The sequence below is a fragment of the Chelonoidis abingdonii genome, chromosome 15, assembly GCF_003597395.2.
Source record: "Chelonoidis abingdonii isolate Lonesome George chromosome 15, CheloAbing_2.0, whole genome shotgun sequence".
NCBI lineage: Eukaryota > Metazoa > Chordata > Testudines > Testudinidae > Chelonoidis > Chelonoidis abingdonii.
The window spans coordinates 25,659,138-25,673,771 of NC_133783.1; the positions used below are offsets into that span (position 1 = coordinate 25,659,138).

Sequence of the window (14,634 nt, forward strand, 5' to 3'; positions counted from 1 at the left end):
TTGACTCCCCACCCCCAATTAGTGTGGTATCTGAGAGCCCACAATCTTTAATTAATTTGTCTTCACAACACTTCTGTGAGGTAGGGAAGTCCTATCATCTCCATTTTACAGATGGGGAACTGAGGCACAGCGAGATTAAGAGGCTTTCTATGCAGAGAAATTTACCATCATCATTTATATTGGTAAATTGCCCCTTGTAGACAAGCCCTAAGTGAACTACCCAAGATCACTCAGGGAGACTATAGCAAAGTAGGGCATTTAACATGAGTCTTCAAGATTAGCATCCTAACTGCTGAGCCATCCTTCCCCTCACATCCCAGGAACAGACAAAATGAAGAGTTTAAAAACAGCCCCTAGGCTGAAATGTGTGTGTCCTGGTAAAAAATTACAAACAGCAGATAATTGTTTACCTTAATGTAAGGCCCAGTGGGTTGTGAACCCAACCTTCTAAAGCTGTTAGACAGCAGTCACCTCCACACTGCCACCCAGCAACAGCTGTAACCAGCTCACACTCCATGACCTGCTGTGGACATGGACCATGGGAAGTCCCGTCTCAAGGGATCTAACAAGCAGCAGCCTCATAGCTCCTCATCCTATATAAACCCAAGGACTGGCCCAGGAAGCAACCAGGGAACACTGTGGATCTCTTGTAGCTGCCATGGCCATTCCTGCTCTTGAACTCCTGGCTCTCACCTCAGCTTGATTTGGACCTTGCCTCCTGACCTGGCCCCTGAAACATGACATGGACTCTGATGGTTGATATTAATCTCAGCCTGGAACTTGGTTATGAACTCCTCTACTACTCTCAGCCTCGGGTTTGATGGTGCTGTGATCCTTGGTCCTGACTGCCCTTGTCAGGATCCTGCCACCTGTTCTCAGCACAGAAAATCTGCTTCGCCGGCCATTCCTCCATCAGAACTGTATATTTTCTCTCATGTTCACCACTACAAAGGGAAGGAGTCACTCTGTGTCCAGCTGCTACCGGGACAAAAAGGTGAGACAATACTCGATCCCTTCTGGCTAGGATTAACAGATTCAGTGGGGCACTGTGCCACTAAGACACTGTTCCCTGAACAGGATGCAATAGCACACACTATAAGCAAGCAAGACATGAAGAGGCTGCTGGAGATGAGTCTGTTTTTTCCTGTTATTCATATAGTGATTACACCCTTCACTTTGCCCAGGTGATAAATGAGAGCGGCTGCAGATACTGTAATTAATTGTCCAGCTGTTTGCCTGTACATCCAAAAGGTGTTCCAGTAACCATGACAATGGGGAGATATAGCTCCCTCACACACACGCACACACTTTGCCCCAAACTAATAGAATCAGCCTCTTTGCTGCTGAGCCGTAAGAGCTGGTGTGTAGAGAGTCCGAGGAGCAGAAGCTGAGCGGAGACAGAAGTCATGCACAGAGAATGCAAGAGGGCTGATGAACTAACAACGCGTGCTTCATTCTCCAGCTGAACTGGAAACAGCTCCACAAGCTCAGCTTGCAACTCTGATGGTGGGAAGAAATTTTTGGAGCTGTTTGAGTGAGAGGGCTGGAGCATTTTGAGATGTCTTAATCCCGTAACAAAGACTGTATCAAAGGGACTGAGCATTAGGAAGCATTTCAACAGGTGTCTTTGCAAAAGGATTCTGATTCTTCCCTCCCCCTTCCGTCTCCCCAGAAAAACATGTTTGGAATAGCAGCAAATTCAGTATCCACCAAATCTCCAGCCTGGACTCCAGTCATCCTTAACTAATAACCCCATTGCTTTAACGAAGTCCTCACACTTGACTGTCTTCTTGGACTTGGACAAAAATATTACCTCCCTTCATCTCCTTCCTTAGAAATGGAGTAGACTGCCCAGAGGATTGAGAACCCTTGAAATTTATGGGAATTTTATGAAAGAAAAAATGCTACAATTCTGCAGGTATCTTTCGTGAGTTATCCGGAAGCTCTGAGAACCTGAGGAGAGTGGCTGTGTACAGGAGGACTCAAACTAGCAGTGGATCAAGATAGCATTCATCACCACAGCAGAGTTGCTGCTCCCTCTCTGATAGCAGGAGGCTGCAGCTAGATAAAGAGAAACATTAAGGAGTGGCTCTGATCTCAAGACTCCAGTTTACTTGCAAACAATACAACACTCCAATATACTGAAGCAAGAATCGGGGTCAGGCTGTGTCATGGAAGGTGAGAACATCCAGTTTCTATCCCCTTGTCAAATGTATATTGCAGGTGTTCAATTCAGTTCTCTTAGAGACTGATCTAAAGTCAATGAGAGTCTTTTCATTGACTTCAGTGGGCTTCGGATCAGTCTCTTATAGCGTAAGTTATTATGGCATATTTGTCTTCCGTGAAATGTATGGGAAAACTATTTAATACTGCAGAGAAGGAGAGAAGCGGAAGAGAAAACATGCATTCTGTGGCTTCCACAACAACCATAACTGTGTGTGCGTGTGTGTGTGTGTGTGAGAGAGAGAGTGATACTCTAGGCTGTTAACATTTAAGCCTTAATACCTAGTATAAGTTAAATTTAGTCAAGTTATAGTTGCAGTGGGAGCCATAATTTTGCATTTCCTGGCTTTTGTGGGTTTAGAAATAACTAAAATATTGCAATAATGTAATTTTTTGCATTTAATTTAATTACCATTTTAATAAAAGTACAGAGTAAAGAAAGGAGTCTTTCTCCACCAGCTGTCAAGACTTCATACATATGTGGAACTATACATTTGATAAGAATACTACAGCTAACCCTTCTTAAAGTGAAGTCATTTTCCTCATAGAAAACTTTACCAATTTGAAGGTTCATGTTAAGCAAATTGCAATTTACACACTGAAATGCACTGACATAATCTGGAGTCACATCACAGGTGACTGAAATGGGTTCCTCTGTATAAGCACATAACAGCTCATGCCTAGATAATCACACAAGGAGCCTGATACAAACTCCCATGAAATTCAAGAAAAGACTCTAATTGACTTCAGTGGGCTGTGAATGAGACTTTTCATACACCCTTACATCAGCAAGGGAAATAACATGCCCAGGACCCTATTTTCAATATTCACATTCCCCCATATATACCTCATCCCCCTCAAAATAAATGCTGGGGAAAGGATCCTTCCTGACTGAAGGCTGCTTACGTGCCCAACTCAAACACTTCAACTAGTGACCTTCTGCCTGTGTTCCAACCCCAGCCTCACCTTATCCCTTTCTGCCTCTGTTCCTCCATTCCCCCAGCGCCTGTCCCCTCCCCATCTGCTCTTCTCCCCTGGTTCCTGTCTTCCTCTTACCACACACACTCCTGTCTTTCAATGGCTTCTCCCTTCCCCCCATCCTTGTCTTATGCCCCTCTTCCATGCTTATTCCTGTCATCTTCCCCAACCATTCTCTGACCTCTCTTGCTCCCGTCTTTTTTCCCTGACCCCATTCTTCTCCTCTCTGCGTTAGTCAGGCAGCTCCTTCCCTTTCCCTCCATGCTACCTGGGCAGCAGCAGGGGGACCACTGAGAGTGCAGGAAAGCCTTCCTGTGCCTAACACCAACATGGCCCCCAGCAGCTGAAAGGAGCAATTGCAGAGAGAGAGAGAATCTTCAAAGGATTTAGCGGCCAAATTCTAACAAGTCTCTGCTGAGCATGTGTGAACTGGGATTTTTGTCAGTGATTATAACTTACCTAAATATGGCAAAATCTTCCTTGGGATGGTGAAAGACACTTCTTTGACACCAACGTGACTCCCCTGCCACATTTCAAGTCCCTGTTGCAAAGCATGAATTAGCTAGAGCTTCTCAACAAAAATGTTTTATAGCAATTATTTTTAACATAGGCAGAATAATGTATTTTTACCATAATCTTGTTCTCAGAAATGGCTCAATCATTTTAGCTGAAATTTTCCAAAAAAAATGTCTGCCTTAGGCAGACAACTGGCATGGGAAATTTTACGCAAATAGTTAAGGTTTGGCCAAGGTCTTGCAACTGAACACCATGTCTTGCAATGGCAAGTTTCAGGCCATGTTAACTATAGACATTACCTATTCTGATTAATGGAAGCTGCCTGACCAGAGACAGCTCAGACACAAACCAGTACCTTATTCTGATTGGACATGTAGTCTTTAAGCCAAGTTACACTCCACTGTTCACACAGTAACACCAGAACAGCGTCCTGTATTGCTGCATCCTGCTGATACCAAAAGCACATCCTCAGCATGCACAACATGACAAGCAAATGTGCTGTAGCTACTGTCATAGCTTCCTACTCAGATTTGAACCTTAGCGTTCATAAACTGAGAAGCTAGCATGAAACCTCTAAGCTTAATTACCAGCTTAGATCTGATATTGCTGCCACCAGCCAGGAATTTCCAGGGCCTGACTCCCTCTCTGGTCTCCCAAAACCCTCTCTGGGGGACCCCAAGACTCAGAAGCCCTGAGTCTCACACCAAAGGGAAAACAACCTCCTCTCCCGTGTCTCCTCTTAATTTTATTCTCCAGCTCCCCTCCCCCCTCCCTGGTATCTGGCGAGTAACTGTACTTAAACTCCTATGAATGCAAAACAGAGACAGCAATTTACCTTCCCCCCTCCTTTCCCCCGAAGGCTAGTGCAGATCAAGAACCTAGTCAAGCTAACAGCAAAGACCATCCCGCCTCTCCGTTCGTTCCTTAGCCTTAACCAGAGAAAAACTCAAATAGTTTTAAAAAGAAAGCTTTATATAAAAAAGAAAGAAAAAAGACATAAACAATCCCTGTATCAGGTTGAACAAACAGGGCAATCACTAAAAGAAAATATGAATTAAACCTTATTCAAAAAGAATCCAATTCAAACATTCCACAAAACCTACAACACATGTAAATACAAAAAAAACAATAACAGCCTATTATTTTTTTACCTTTGTACTGACAACTGGGAAACAGAATAGATTAGAAGGACGAAATAATCCTCTCACAGTTGAAGAAGCACAGAACAGACAAAGACCCAAGACCAAGAAACACCCACAAATTCCCTCCCTTAAGCTTTGAAAAATCCAGTTTCCTGATTGGTCCTCTTGTCAGGTGTTTGGTTCCCTTTGTTAACCCTTTACAGGTGAAAGAAACATTAACCCTTAGCTATCTATTTATGACAGCTACTACAGCTCCTGAAAGTGCTGCTTGACTATAAGAAGAGATTGTGTCGAAATGATGCTTTCTTACTCAACCAGTCTCTTCTTTATGTGTGAATTCTGAATTGGGGGTGTATGCTCTGCTGATGAATCTCAATTTGTGCTCCTATCAGCCCTGCAAAGCCAAAGGATGAGTGGTACAATGTCAGCACAGTGTAGCTGTGACCAGGACCCTGGACTGGGACGCAAGAAAATTGGGTTCTATTCCTAGTTCTGTCACTGACTTGCTGTACGATCTTGGCCAAGTCCCTTCATCTCCCTGTGCCTCTTTTTTTCCTCTTGCACTTTGTCTGCCTTGTCTGCTTAGATTGTAAACTCTGAGACAAGACTATGTCTCACTATTTGTTTGTACAGTGCCTCACTATGGGGTTGTGGTCTCAGCTGGGGTCTTTAGGTGCTGCTATAGTACAAACAGTGAGTTTATTTTGGTTTGAACATCTTCAACAGAATTAACAACTAGATTCTGATCAGAATTTTAATCTTTAATGTTAGTGATACATGAGCCAAAAAGAGAGTAGCTGAACTTGAAGATTGCAGGGTGAGTTTGAGGAGCAGCACTTTTTTTTTGTGGTGGTGGGGAGATGGGAATGGGCTTAATACTTGTGAATTAAGCAGCTTTGATGTAGAAATGATTGAACAACAATAAATATGGTACCCTATAGTGCTGTTCTTACACTTTCCAGAGCAGAACTGAACTGGAAGCTTTTTGTTTGAGATCTAGAACTTCTCTTCAAGTGCAACTGCACCTTTGCTTCTATATTCACTTAAAACAAGTCACATCAAAAGAAATCAAATGCTTTAACACATCAGTATCATATATACTTTTTTACTATTAATCATAATGAAGAACTGCAACACTGACATGTTCCCTTTGGGAAGTTTATAGTTCGTACGACATTTCACATATCTGGTTTATATTTTCCTTATCACATGTCAGCTATAGACCAGATAACCTCTCTCTCTCATCACTGGTGATTAAGACACTTTTTCAAACAAACAAATCAAGGTCCTGGATCTTGAATTGCGTCTGCATGAGTGCAGGGCTCTGTCTTTATAGATGCAGGAGCACACCAAGAAACTGAGTTTGCAAAGGCATCTTCAGTATGACCATGTGAGGTTCACCTTTTTGCCCTTTTTGTCATTAGCTGTAACTCGGACATCATTTGTTATCATAGAATCATAGAATCAAAAGGTTGGAAGGGACCTCACGAGGTCATCTAGTCCAACCCCCTGCTAAAGGCAGGACCATTTTCCCTAAATAATCCCAGCCAGGGTGCAGTCTAGCCGGACTTCAAATAGCTCTAAAGATGGAGATTCTATCACCTCCCTAGGTAACCCATTCCAAAACCGTCGAGGAGATCTCAGAAGAAGTAGTGTTGTACAGGAGAGGAAGACAAGCAAAGGGTAGAAGAGAGTAATGGAAGAGAAAGTGTTTGGAATAACAATAAAAGAAACACTAATAAGGACAAATCCCATTCTGAAAAGCTATAAAGAAGCCCATTAATAGTTATTTGGCAGCTCAGAGGACACCAGCAACAGGAGAGGAATAAAATCACAGTGTGAATAACCAAGTAGTTAAGAACTATAGAGGCTCAAGCAGGAAAACTCCAGGGCTGGATCTGAACCCAAAATATCTCCAAAGTACAGGCCATTTGGATCTGGGGCTTGGGTTGGCCCCATCCTAAAATTAATAAACAATAATAAAATGCAAAAGATTTGCAGCCTCTATGAGCCTTCCTCTTTCCCCTAAATGACCCAAGAGACACAGGACCCATCAGGTGCAAAGGGTGTATTAAAGTTAATCAAGTCTTATATCCATCAAAGTTTTGGAGCTTTCTGCACAGCTTCTCCTCCTGCCTCCGCAAACAAGCTCTTTTTCCCCAACCCTCTTCTACAGATGACTCCTCCCCTTAGCCTGTAGGATGTAAATTTGTCTTTCTCCCAGTCTTAAGTAGAGATGAGTTAAAATCCAAATATACATTTGAAACCCCTAACTTTGGGGTTTCAGTGAAATTGGACTTGGTTCCAATCCATCCCTTATTTTGGGTTTACAAAACCAAACCACTGCCAACGAGGTTTACCAGCTCTGGCTGCTTTTGCTAGTCAAGTCTTTGATCATCCTCCCAAGAATGAGGCAGCCCAGACAATCCAAGTCCATTGCATCAGGAAGTCAGCCAATGGCACTCAGTTGTGTGCTGTATCACGCCCTGCTGTTCTGCTTCTGATTAATTGCTGAGCCCAGGGCCCCTGCAAACTGCAGTACCTGATCCCCAGTATCTTGCTCTACTCTGCGCTTTACAGCTGCTTCATTTTTTATTCTCTCAGTGAGAGGCAGAAATCCAGGTAGTAACTTAAGAAGCCTTTTTTGTAAGAACCCCACAGGGCTAGAACCTGGGTGAATTTGCAAAGTGCAAAGAATCTAACTGTCTGGCCTCACATTTTTTACATTTTTTGCAAGGCTGAAAGTCAGTTGGGGGCGGGGCTTGTAGCAGTGAGATCTTGCTTCCATTTCTCAGCATAACCAAAAGTGGTGGTGGTAGTCAAAATAGGTGAGACAAACATGGAAGTAAGGTGCCATTCGTTTGTAGCTATTTGTAGTTGGTAATAGCAGCACTCTGCAAGTGTTAATTAATTCATTGTGACATCTCTAGTAATGAGTGTGAATTTTGCAGGGGTAATATCAGTTACGAATGATTTCTCACCAAGCTGTGAGAGTCATTCATGACATCTCTAACAAATGTGTGTGTGGGCAGCAAATAATGAGCCAAGTGAAAATTGGCCAGTGATAGGGCAAGGGCACTGCAGTGCCTGGCCCTGATGGTTAAGAGAGTAACTCCTGCTGAGCTTCCCGCTCCCCTCACACAGATCCTTAGGTGGAAGAGCTATAATAGTGACTACATGGGGAGAAAGACTTTGGGAAGGACGAGCTCTACATCCATAGGACTGATTCTAACCCAAGCTTTCTGTTAACTTTCAATTTCGCATTCATTATTGATCCTGGAAGAAAAGACCTGCTAGCTGCTTATTTTTTTCTACTGAGTCATTTGACCAATTTATGCTGCTATTCTGTCCAGCTTTGCGTAGTCATAAATCATGCACCATTATTTATTTCTTATGTATAACATGAAAATGTAAATAAAAATAAACCACAAAATGCCTTGGATGTGAATCAAATAATCCCTTTATCAGACGGGGCTTTCATGAGTTTATTTTTCTACCTTGTTTCCTGTAGGTGACACTTGTCTCCCCTCCAACTGCAGCTCACCATACTCCAAGAATGACAGCAGAAATCGTGTCTTCAGGGAGAAGTATACTTTTTCGTCTTACTATCAGCACTCCTCCCCCATAGCTGCCATGTTCATCCTGGCCTACATCTTCATCTTCCTGATGTGCATGATTGGCAATATGCTGGTAGGCGTCATCGTGCTGAAGAATCGGCAGATGCGGACCGTCACCAACATGTTCATTCTCAACCTGGCCATCAGTGATCTGCTGGTGGGCATCTTCTGTATGCCAACCACCCTAGTGGATAACCTGATCACAGGTAAGCAAGGGAATGAACAGTGACCCAGATCACAAAAGAAAAGTCTGAAGGAGGAGAAGGAAAGAAGTGGCTTAGGAACTATGAGTCCCAAGGGTTGGGGGAACTGGAGGAGGAATCTATTTGAGACTGTTGGACTTTCTTAGTCTGAGGCTTAAGTGAGGAGTCCTAGTAGGAAGGGAAATAATGTAGAACATTGGTACAACTACTTCCTAGATCATAAGTCTCAGGTCTTCAGGCAAATTTTTCAACATTCCCACCATTCTACCCTTCCAGCAGAATTTGTTGATCTTTGAACTGGATGTCCCTTTTCTAGGAACTGGGAGAAAGGCAGGGGCTCTGTGAATAGTACTGAATGAGATCTGGTGGAAATATTGTAAACAAAGGTGAACTTCAATGCAGGCAGAGAGGAACTCTCTGATTATGATTTCCACATTGAATATTGTGATTTTGTTTCTGAGTGTTAAGGGACCAGCAACTCCCTTTAGTCCCATTTCACAGATTGTATGAACAGCAGCAGAGTAAGAATCCGCAAGTTCTTCCTGCTCATTCCTTGCCAAGTCTACATCATTCTAATGAAGACATACAGGCCCCAACATTTGTGCACTGTACCTGATACATTCATAACTCCAGGTCATTGAAAGGTGGCATGTCAAAAACAGCCCGAAGATCTTTTTTTCAACAGAGCTGGCTCACAACAGCTGCCTGTGCAACCATTTCCCCTGCTCCAGCTCACCTACGTCTCTTCCCTTCCCCCACCAAACATCCAGCACACTGTTCCTCTACTGTGCCTAGCCTCTCGGTTTTGTTCAGTATATGATACCTGCTTCTTTCCTGTAATCTAAAGATTTAAATGAAAAGATAGGATGCCATATTCAGCACCTCCAACCCCAAGCATTCAAAAGTAATAAGACAGGCCCCCAAAAAATCACAAAATGGGCTTAAAAATCATGAGTTTTTTTAAAATGGGCATTCTTTTTATTTGCATTCTGGCTTTTGAGCCTTTGGGTTACACTGTAGTCATGTGTTCAAGCTCTTCTCTGTAACCATGAGCACTAGAAACTTGTTTTAAAAAAAACCTGAGTTGCTCACATATTATATAACTCTTGAAGCTGGGGTTTTAATGAAAGCATCATATAGCACAAGATTTGGCAACACTGATTTACCTATATCTCTTTTGAGCAATTTGAAGACAGAAATCCCTTCCCACTTTCTACAGTTTGTGACATTACAGGGAATCAAGCCAGTAATGCAGAAACTCTGCAAAAATATCTATTTCCTACACAAAAAGACTGAGTTAAACCAACTCTTAACGAGACAAAACAGCAGAAACTTCTAGGGCAGATGTCAGTGGCAAATGTGGGCTTTTTCTCCCACATATTTTTGGGGGTGGGGCAGGGGAGGTATCTGTATTTTCACTTCTTTATCTTTTATTTTTTAGCTGACCATTTCTGGATGAATTATATATTGCTAGCTTTCACGAGATCATGGTAAACAAATTATAACCCAGTGGGCAACTCTGATGCCATAAAGGTTTGCTGAACCCAGAATATCATTGGCAAGAGGCAGAAGCAGCAGGATGCAGTGGAATTTTAAATGCTGTGAAGGTCCAATGAGAGATCCAGTTTTTCTCTTTTGCCTTTCCCCTTCTTCCCGTCCTTACTCCAACACCTGTCAGCCACATCAAGAACATACCAGTTTATTTCCTAATTCCAGTATCATTTGCAGATCACCTAACACAAGCTGCCTCAGAAGTGTGATGGTGGAGAGAACTCCCCACCATGGGAGCCAATAAAACACCACGGTGGATTTCCTGAAATTGAGGCTTAAGATATTAGTAATTCAGATCCACTGCATGGCAGTCTCCCTGCCTTTGGTAGTATCTTCTGTCTCATCCCTCAAAGATTGGAAAGATTTCCTTGGCAATGTAAATGTGTGACACTATATCAGAAGCAAAAGAGTATAGCAGAGCAGGTCCAGAAGTTGATGGTTTCAGTCCAGTTTGTGTGGGCAAGTAGCCACGTGATAAAACAATAGCCACACTTGGCACCCACTGGCACTCTTGTGGTAATCTCAGCAGAGAGACCAAAGACTGACTAGGCCTGAAGAACGAACTCCCTTCTTTCCTAAAGAAACTCCCTCAAGATTAGAGAGGAGGCATATGGAGGGAAGCTAGTTACCACTGTCACTGGTGGTACTGGCTCTGTTCTGTGAGTAAATAGCAGACTGCAATCTCCACCTTTCACAGCTACTAAATTCACAGAAACCAAAGCAGGGAAAATAGCTGTATTTAATTAAACAGAGAAGCCATCTTCCAGTGAATCGCACGAGATGGTACACTGTAATCATGAGCATTGAGTGCCGTTAAAATACAAATATCAGACAGCTTGATTGACAAAACATTTATTAGCACAGCAATTCAATTAATTCCTAACCACTGATTTGCCTCCCTCTCCCTTTGATACTTTTTTCTTTTGTGGGCTGTAGCCTTGAGTGTAGATTTGGCTGGCTGTGTTTCTCTGCAGCAAGTAGATTTCAGAAGACAGAAGAAAGCAGCAATTTGCTTTTCTTTTCTTGCCCATCATCACGAATATTTCTGAAGGACAAAGTATATGATAGGATGTGTGAAATAAGCATGACAGGAGGCTGTGGTGCTCTTAATCTCGCTTGTTATAACATCCCTCTTTCATTGGAGCTCTTGTCCTGTACCATGGTGACTTGAAAAAAAGCTCGTGAATTAATTAGAATGTGTCAGTGTTGTTGTTTTTACTTTTGTGTGTTTCAAACTCAGCGCAACCAGTTGTTTTTTTCTCCATCTACTTAAATGTCTTATATGATCCATGAAACTTTCATCTAGAGTCACTGATTACAGCAAAAATAAAACCAGCCTCATGTAATTGCCATCTTCTAACCAGACATTCAGTAGCAAGAAGATCTGATCAAACTCACAACTTAAATGCACTGGATTTATTAGAGATGATTTCATACAGGCTTCAGACACTCAGCTGTAGGAATGCAACATTGTTAAGGAAAGATAAATCAAACCGGGCTCATTTGCCCTAGGCTCCCAATTAGAAGAGATGTTGGGAACCCAGCACATAGCAGCAATTTAAATAAATAAGGAAGCTGACCAGGCATAGGATTAGACCATTATCTTGGATGCAAGAAAGAGACAAAATAACATTAATATTCTCTACTTCCCCCATTCTTCTTGCTGTTGCTTTGTCGACCCACTTACAACTTCTTTGACTTTATCTGCAAACTTTCCTAGTGTTTCCCCTACTTCTCTGACACCCTTTTGGGTCACCCTATTACTCAGGATCTCCCAGCTTTTGGAGGGCCCCTCTCCCCAACCCTCCTAGCAGCTCTCTGAATCCTCTGTGGCACTTATCACTGCTTCCTTACTCCTTTCTCCTTCATGTAGTACCCCTTTGATACCTTTGTTCTATTTGCTGGTCCCCAGTACAAAAGGAAACTAGCATTACAGTGGTGTTTAAAATAGGAACAGGGAGAGTATAAACTAACTAACTTTTATTTTAAAGGGCCAGTTTGGTTAGGAAAATGACTAGCATATGTAAAAACATCACTTTTGTTTTACTTGGTCTGTTCTCTGTGAGTTTTCCAAGCACACAATATATTCTCACATATTGCCAAGCAACATCTTTTACTCCTGTTAGCACCGCAGAACCAATTCAGCTGCAGTATATTCTGCTTCATGTTTAGTATCATCAACACAATACTCAACTCAGCTCTCATTACAGAGGGTTAAAATGTGCCAGTGAAGTGATGAAGAACCACCCCTCCCCACAGGGAGAACTGCAGATATTCTGACTCAAGGAGTAAAACGCCTTTGGAGCTCCCCAGTGTGCAAAGAAGCATACAAAAAGGAGTTCAGGAGAGGCAGTCATTCTTCTCAGCATGGCAGGGTGGAGCCTTGGCTCCATCTACTCTTCTCCAGTCCCTGTACCTTAGAAAGGAATTATCCCCTGAGCTCAGGATCTGAAATTCTACTTGACCCTTATGCAAGCTGCACAAGAGAGGAAGGCTCCCTACTCTTTCTGCTACTGCTCACCTGCATAAGTGCTAGCCAGATCTAGTGCAGAATCTGTATTTTTGGTGACAGTATAAGAGGCAGAAAGAACCCAGCTTTCAGGTCCCAGGTAAGCTTTCACTGCTATCAATGAGAAGAACCATCTGGGTCTCATATCATTTTAACAGTACCACTTTTCAGAGTATACCTGTACCTAAATATTGGAATCTTTGTGTCTGGGGAAAGGTATCAAGTAGTTTTTTCCTGATGTCCTGTACACTATATAATTTCCTCTATGTCATATGGTATATTGTGTATCTCAGCTTGTTCTACCATCCTCTCCACCTCCCTATTGACTGACTGGCTGAATGTTAATAAGAGAGAAAACTTGCAGTGAAATAGTTCAACTACCAGGTGTGCTAGACACTACAATTTAATAATTAACATAAGCACATTTAATACCCTGCTGCAATTCTAGTTTGAAACCACAGTTAAAAAAAAAAGTTCAATAGAAAATCTAATACTAAATATAAACACTTATCTCCCTTGTGGCTTAGTAATTAGTTCTGTGAACTGTCAGGTGGGAAACCTGGGCCCAATTCCCAGTTTGTAACCCTATAAGCAAATAGAGACTCTGAGGCCACGTCTAGACTACGCGCCGGATCGGCGCGTTAAAATCGATTGCTCGGGGATCGAAATATCGCGTCTGGTCTGGACGCGATATCTCGATCCCAGAGCGTGCTTAGATCGATTCCGGAACTCCAGCTAGACGACCGGACTTCCGGATTCGACACAGCGAGCCGCGTGGATCGATCCCGCGCGGTGAAGACGGGTGAGTAAATTGATTTTAGATATTCGATTTCAGCTACGCTATTCTCGTAGCTGAAATTGCGTATCTAAAATCGATTTAATCTCGTAGTGTAGACCTGGCCGTAGTCTTTAATGTCATGGCTAGTGTGTACATGGACCACTGCCCCCTCTTGGACGCAATGCCAAACATTGTCAACTGTATTAGATAACATCACCCTCTAATGGATTCAGAACACAAGGATATAAACCCTGTAATACTTATATAGTGGTTATTCATTTACTGAAGAGGTAGTTTGCACTATATAACAGACAACACCGTGGTGCAGTAAGCCATAGTGGATAGTTTATGGAAAGGAAGGAAGCTACAGCATTACTCAACAGCCTGTGATCCTTCTGACCAGACTCCGAAGAGAACCCTGTCTAGTTTTAGAATGTCAGACACAAAGATGGTGGCTGCAGTTCAATGCGTGAGAGCCAGATTTAAAACAGAGAAGAAGCTGATGCACTCATCTGAGCTTTTTAATAATGCTGGGCAGCTCTCTCGGTGGGGAAAGGACATTACAATTTCCCCTATCTCTTCTGGGTCACACTGTACTGGATATTGAGTTTTCTTCTTTATTCTTTGTATTACCGTAATACCTAGGAGCCCCAGTCATGGACCCCATTGTGCTAGGCACTCTACAAACATCGAAAAAAGACAGTTCCTTCCCCGAAGAGCTTACATCTAAATGTAAGACAAGAGAGAACAGATGGACAGGGGAGTATAAGGAAACCATGAGACAGTATTGGTCAGCATCATAGGCAGTGGTACCTGGGGCCTACACCTGTCAAGTTTTTTGTAGGCAGCATACCAAAGGAGAGATAATGACGTAGCTTTGTGGAGGTTGAAGGGGAGCTCCTCTCAAGAGTTAAGGGCAGCATGAGGGAAAGCACAAAGTGCTTCTTTGAAAATGTAACTAGTGGGCAATGAACACTGGCATCGCTGGCCAATCAGAGGCAGGAGTTTACCTCTCAGTAGCAAAGAGAGATAGGAATAGATTGTGAAGGGCTTGAAAAGTGAAGACAAGCAGCTTATGTTTGATGTGATGGAGAGGGGGAGCCAAGTAGAGGGATGC

At 42.7% G+C, this 14,634-nt stretch overlaps 1 protein-coding gene across 1 annotated transcript in view; it reads left to right on the forward strand.

Moving 5' to 3' along the window:
- The first annotated feature begins 1,442 nt into the window (after nucleotides 1-1,442).
- The window catches only part of NPFFR1 (neuropeptide FF receptor 1), a 32,303-nt gene continuing 19,111 nt past the window's right edge, over nucleotides 1,443-14,634 (forward strand). Inside the window, exons 1-2 of the mRNA XM_032783297.2 lie at nucleotides 1,443-2,178; nucleotides 8,371-8,682. Coding sequence (XP_032639188.1) covers nucleotides 2,172-2,178; nucleotides 8,371-8,682 — 319 coding nt within the window. The 5' untranslated portion in view covers nucleotides 1,443-2,171. The remainder of the gene's footprint in view (nucleotides 2,179-8,370; nucleotides 8,683-14,634) is intronic.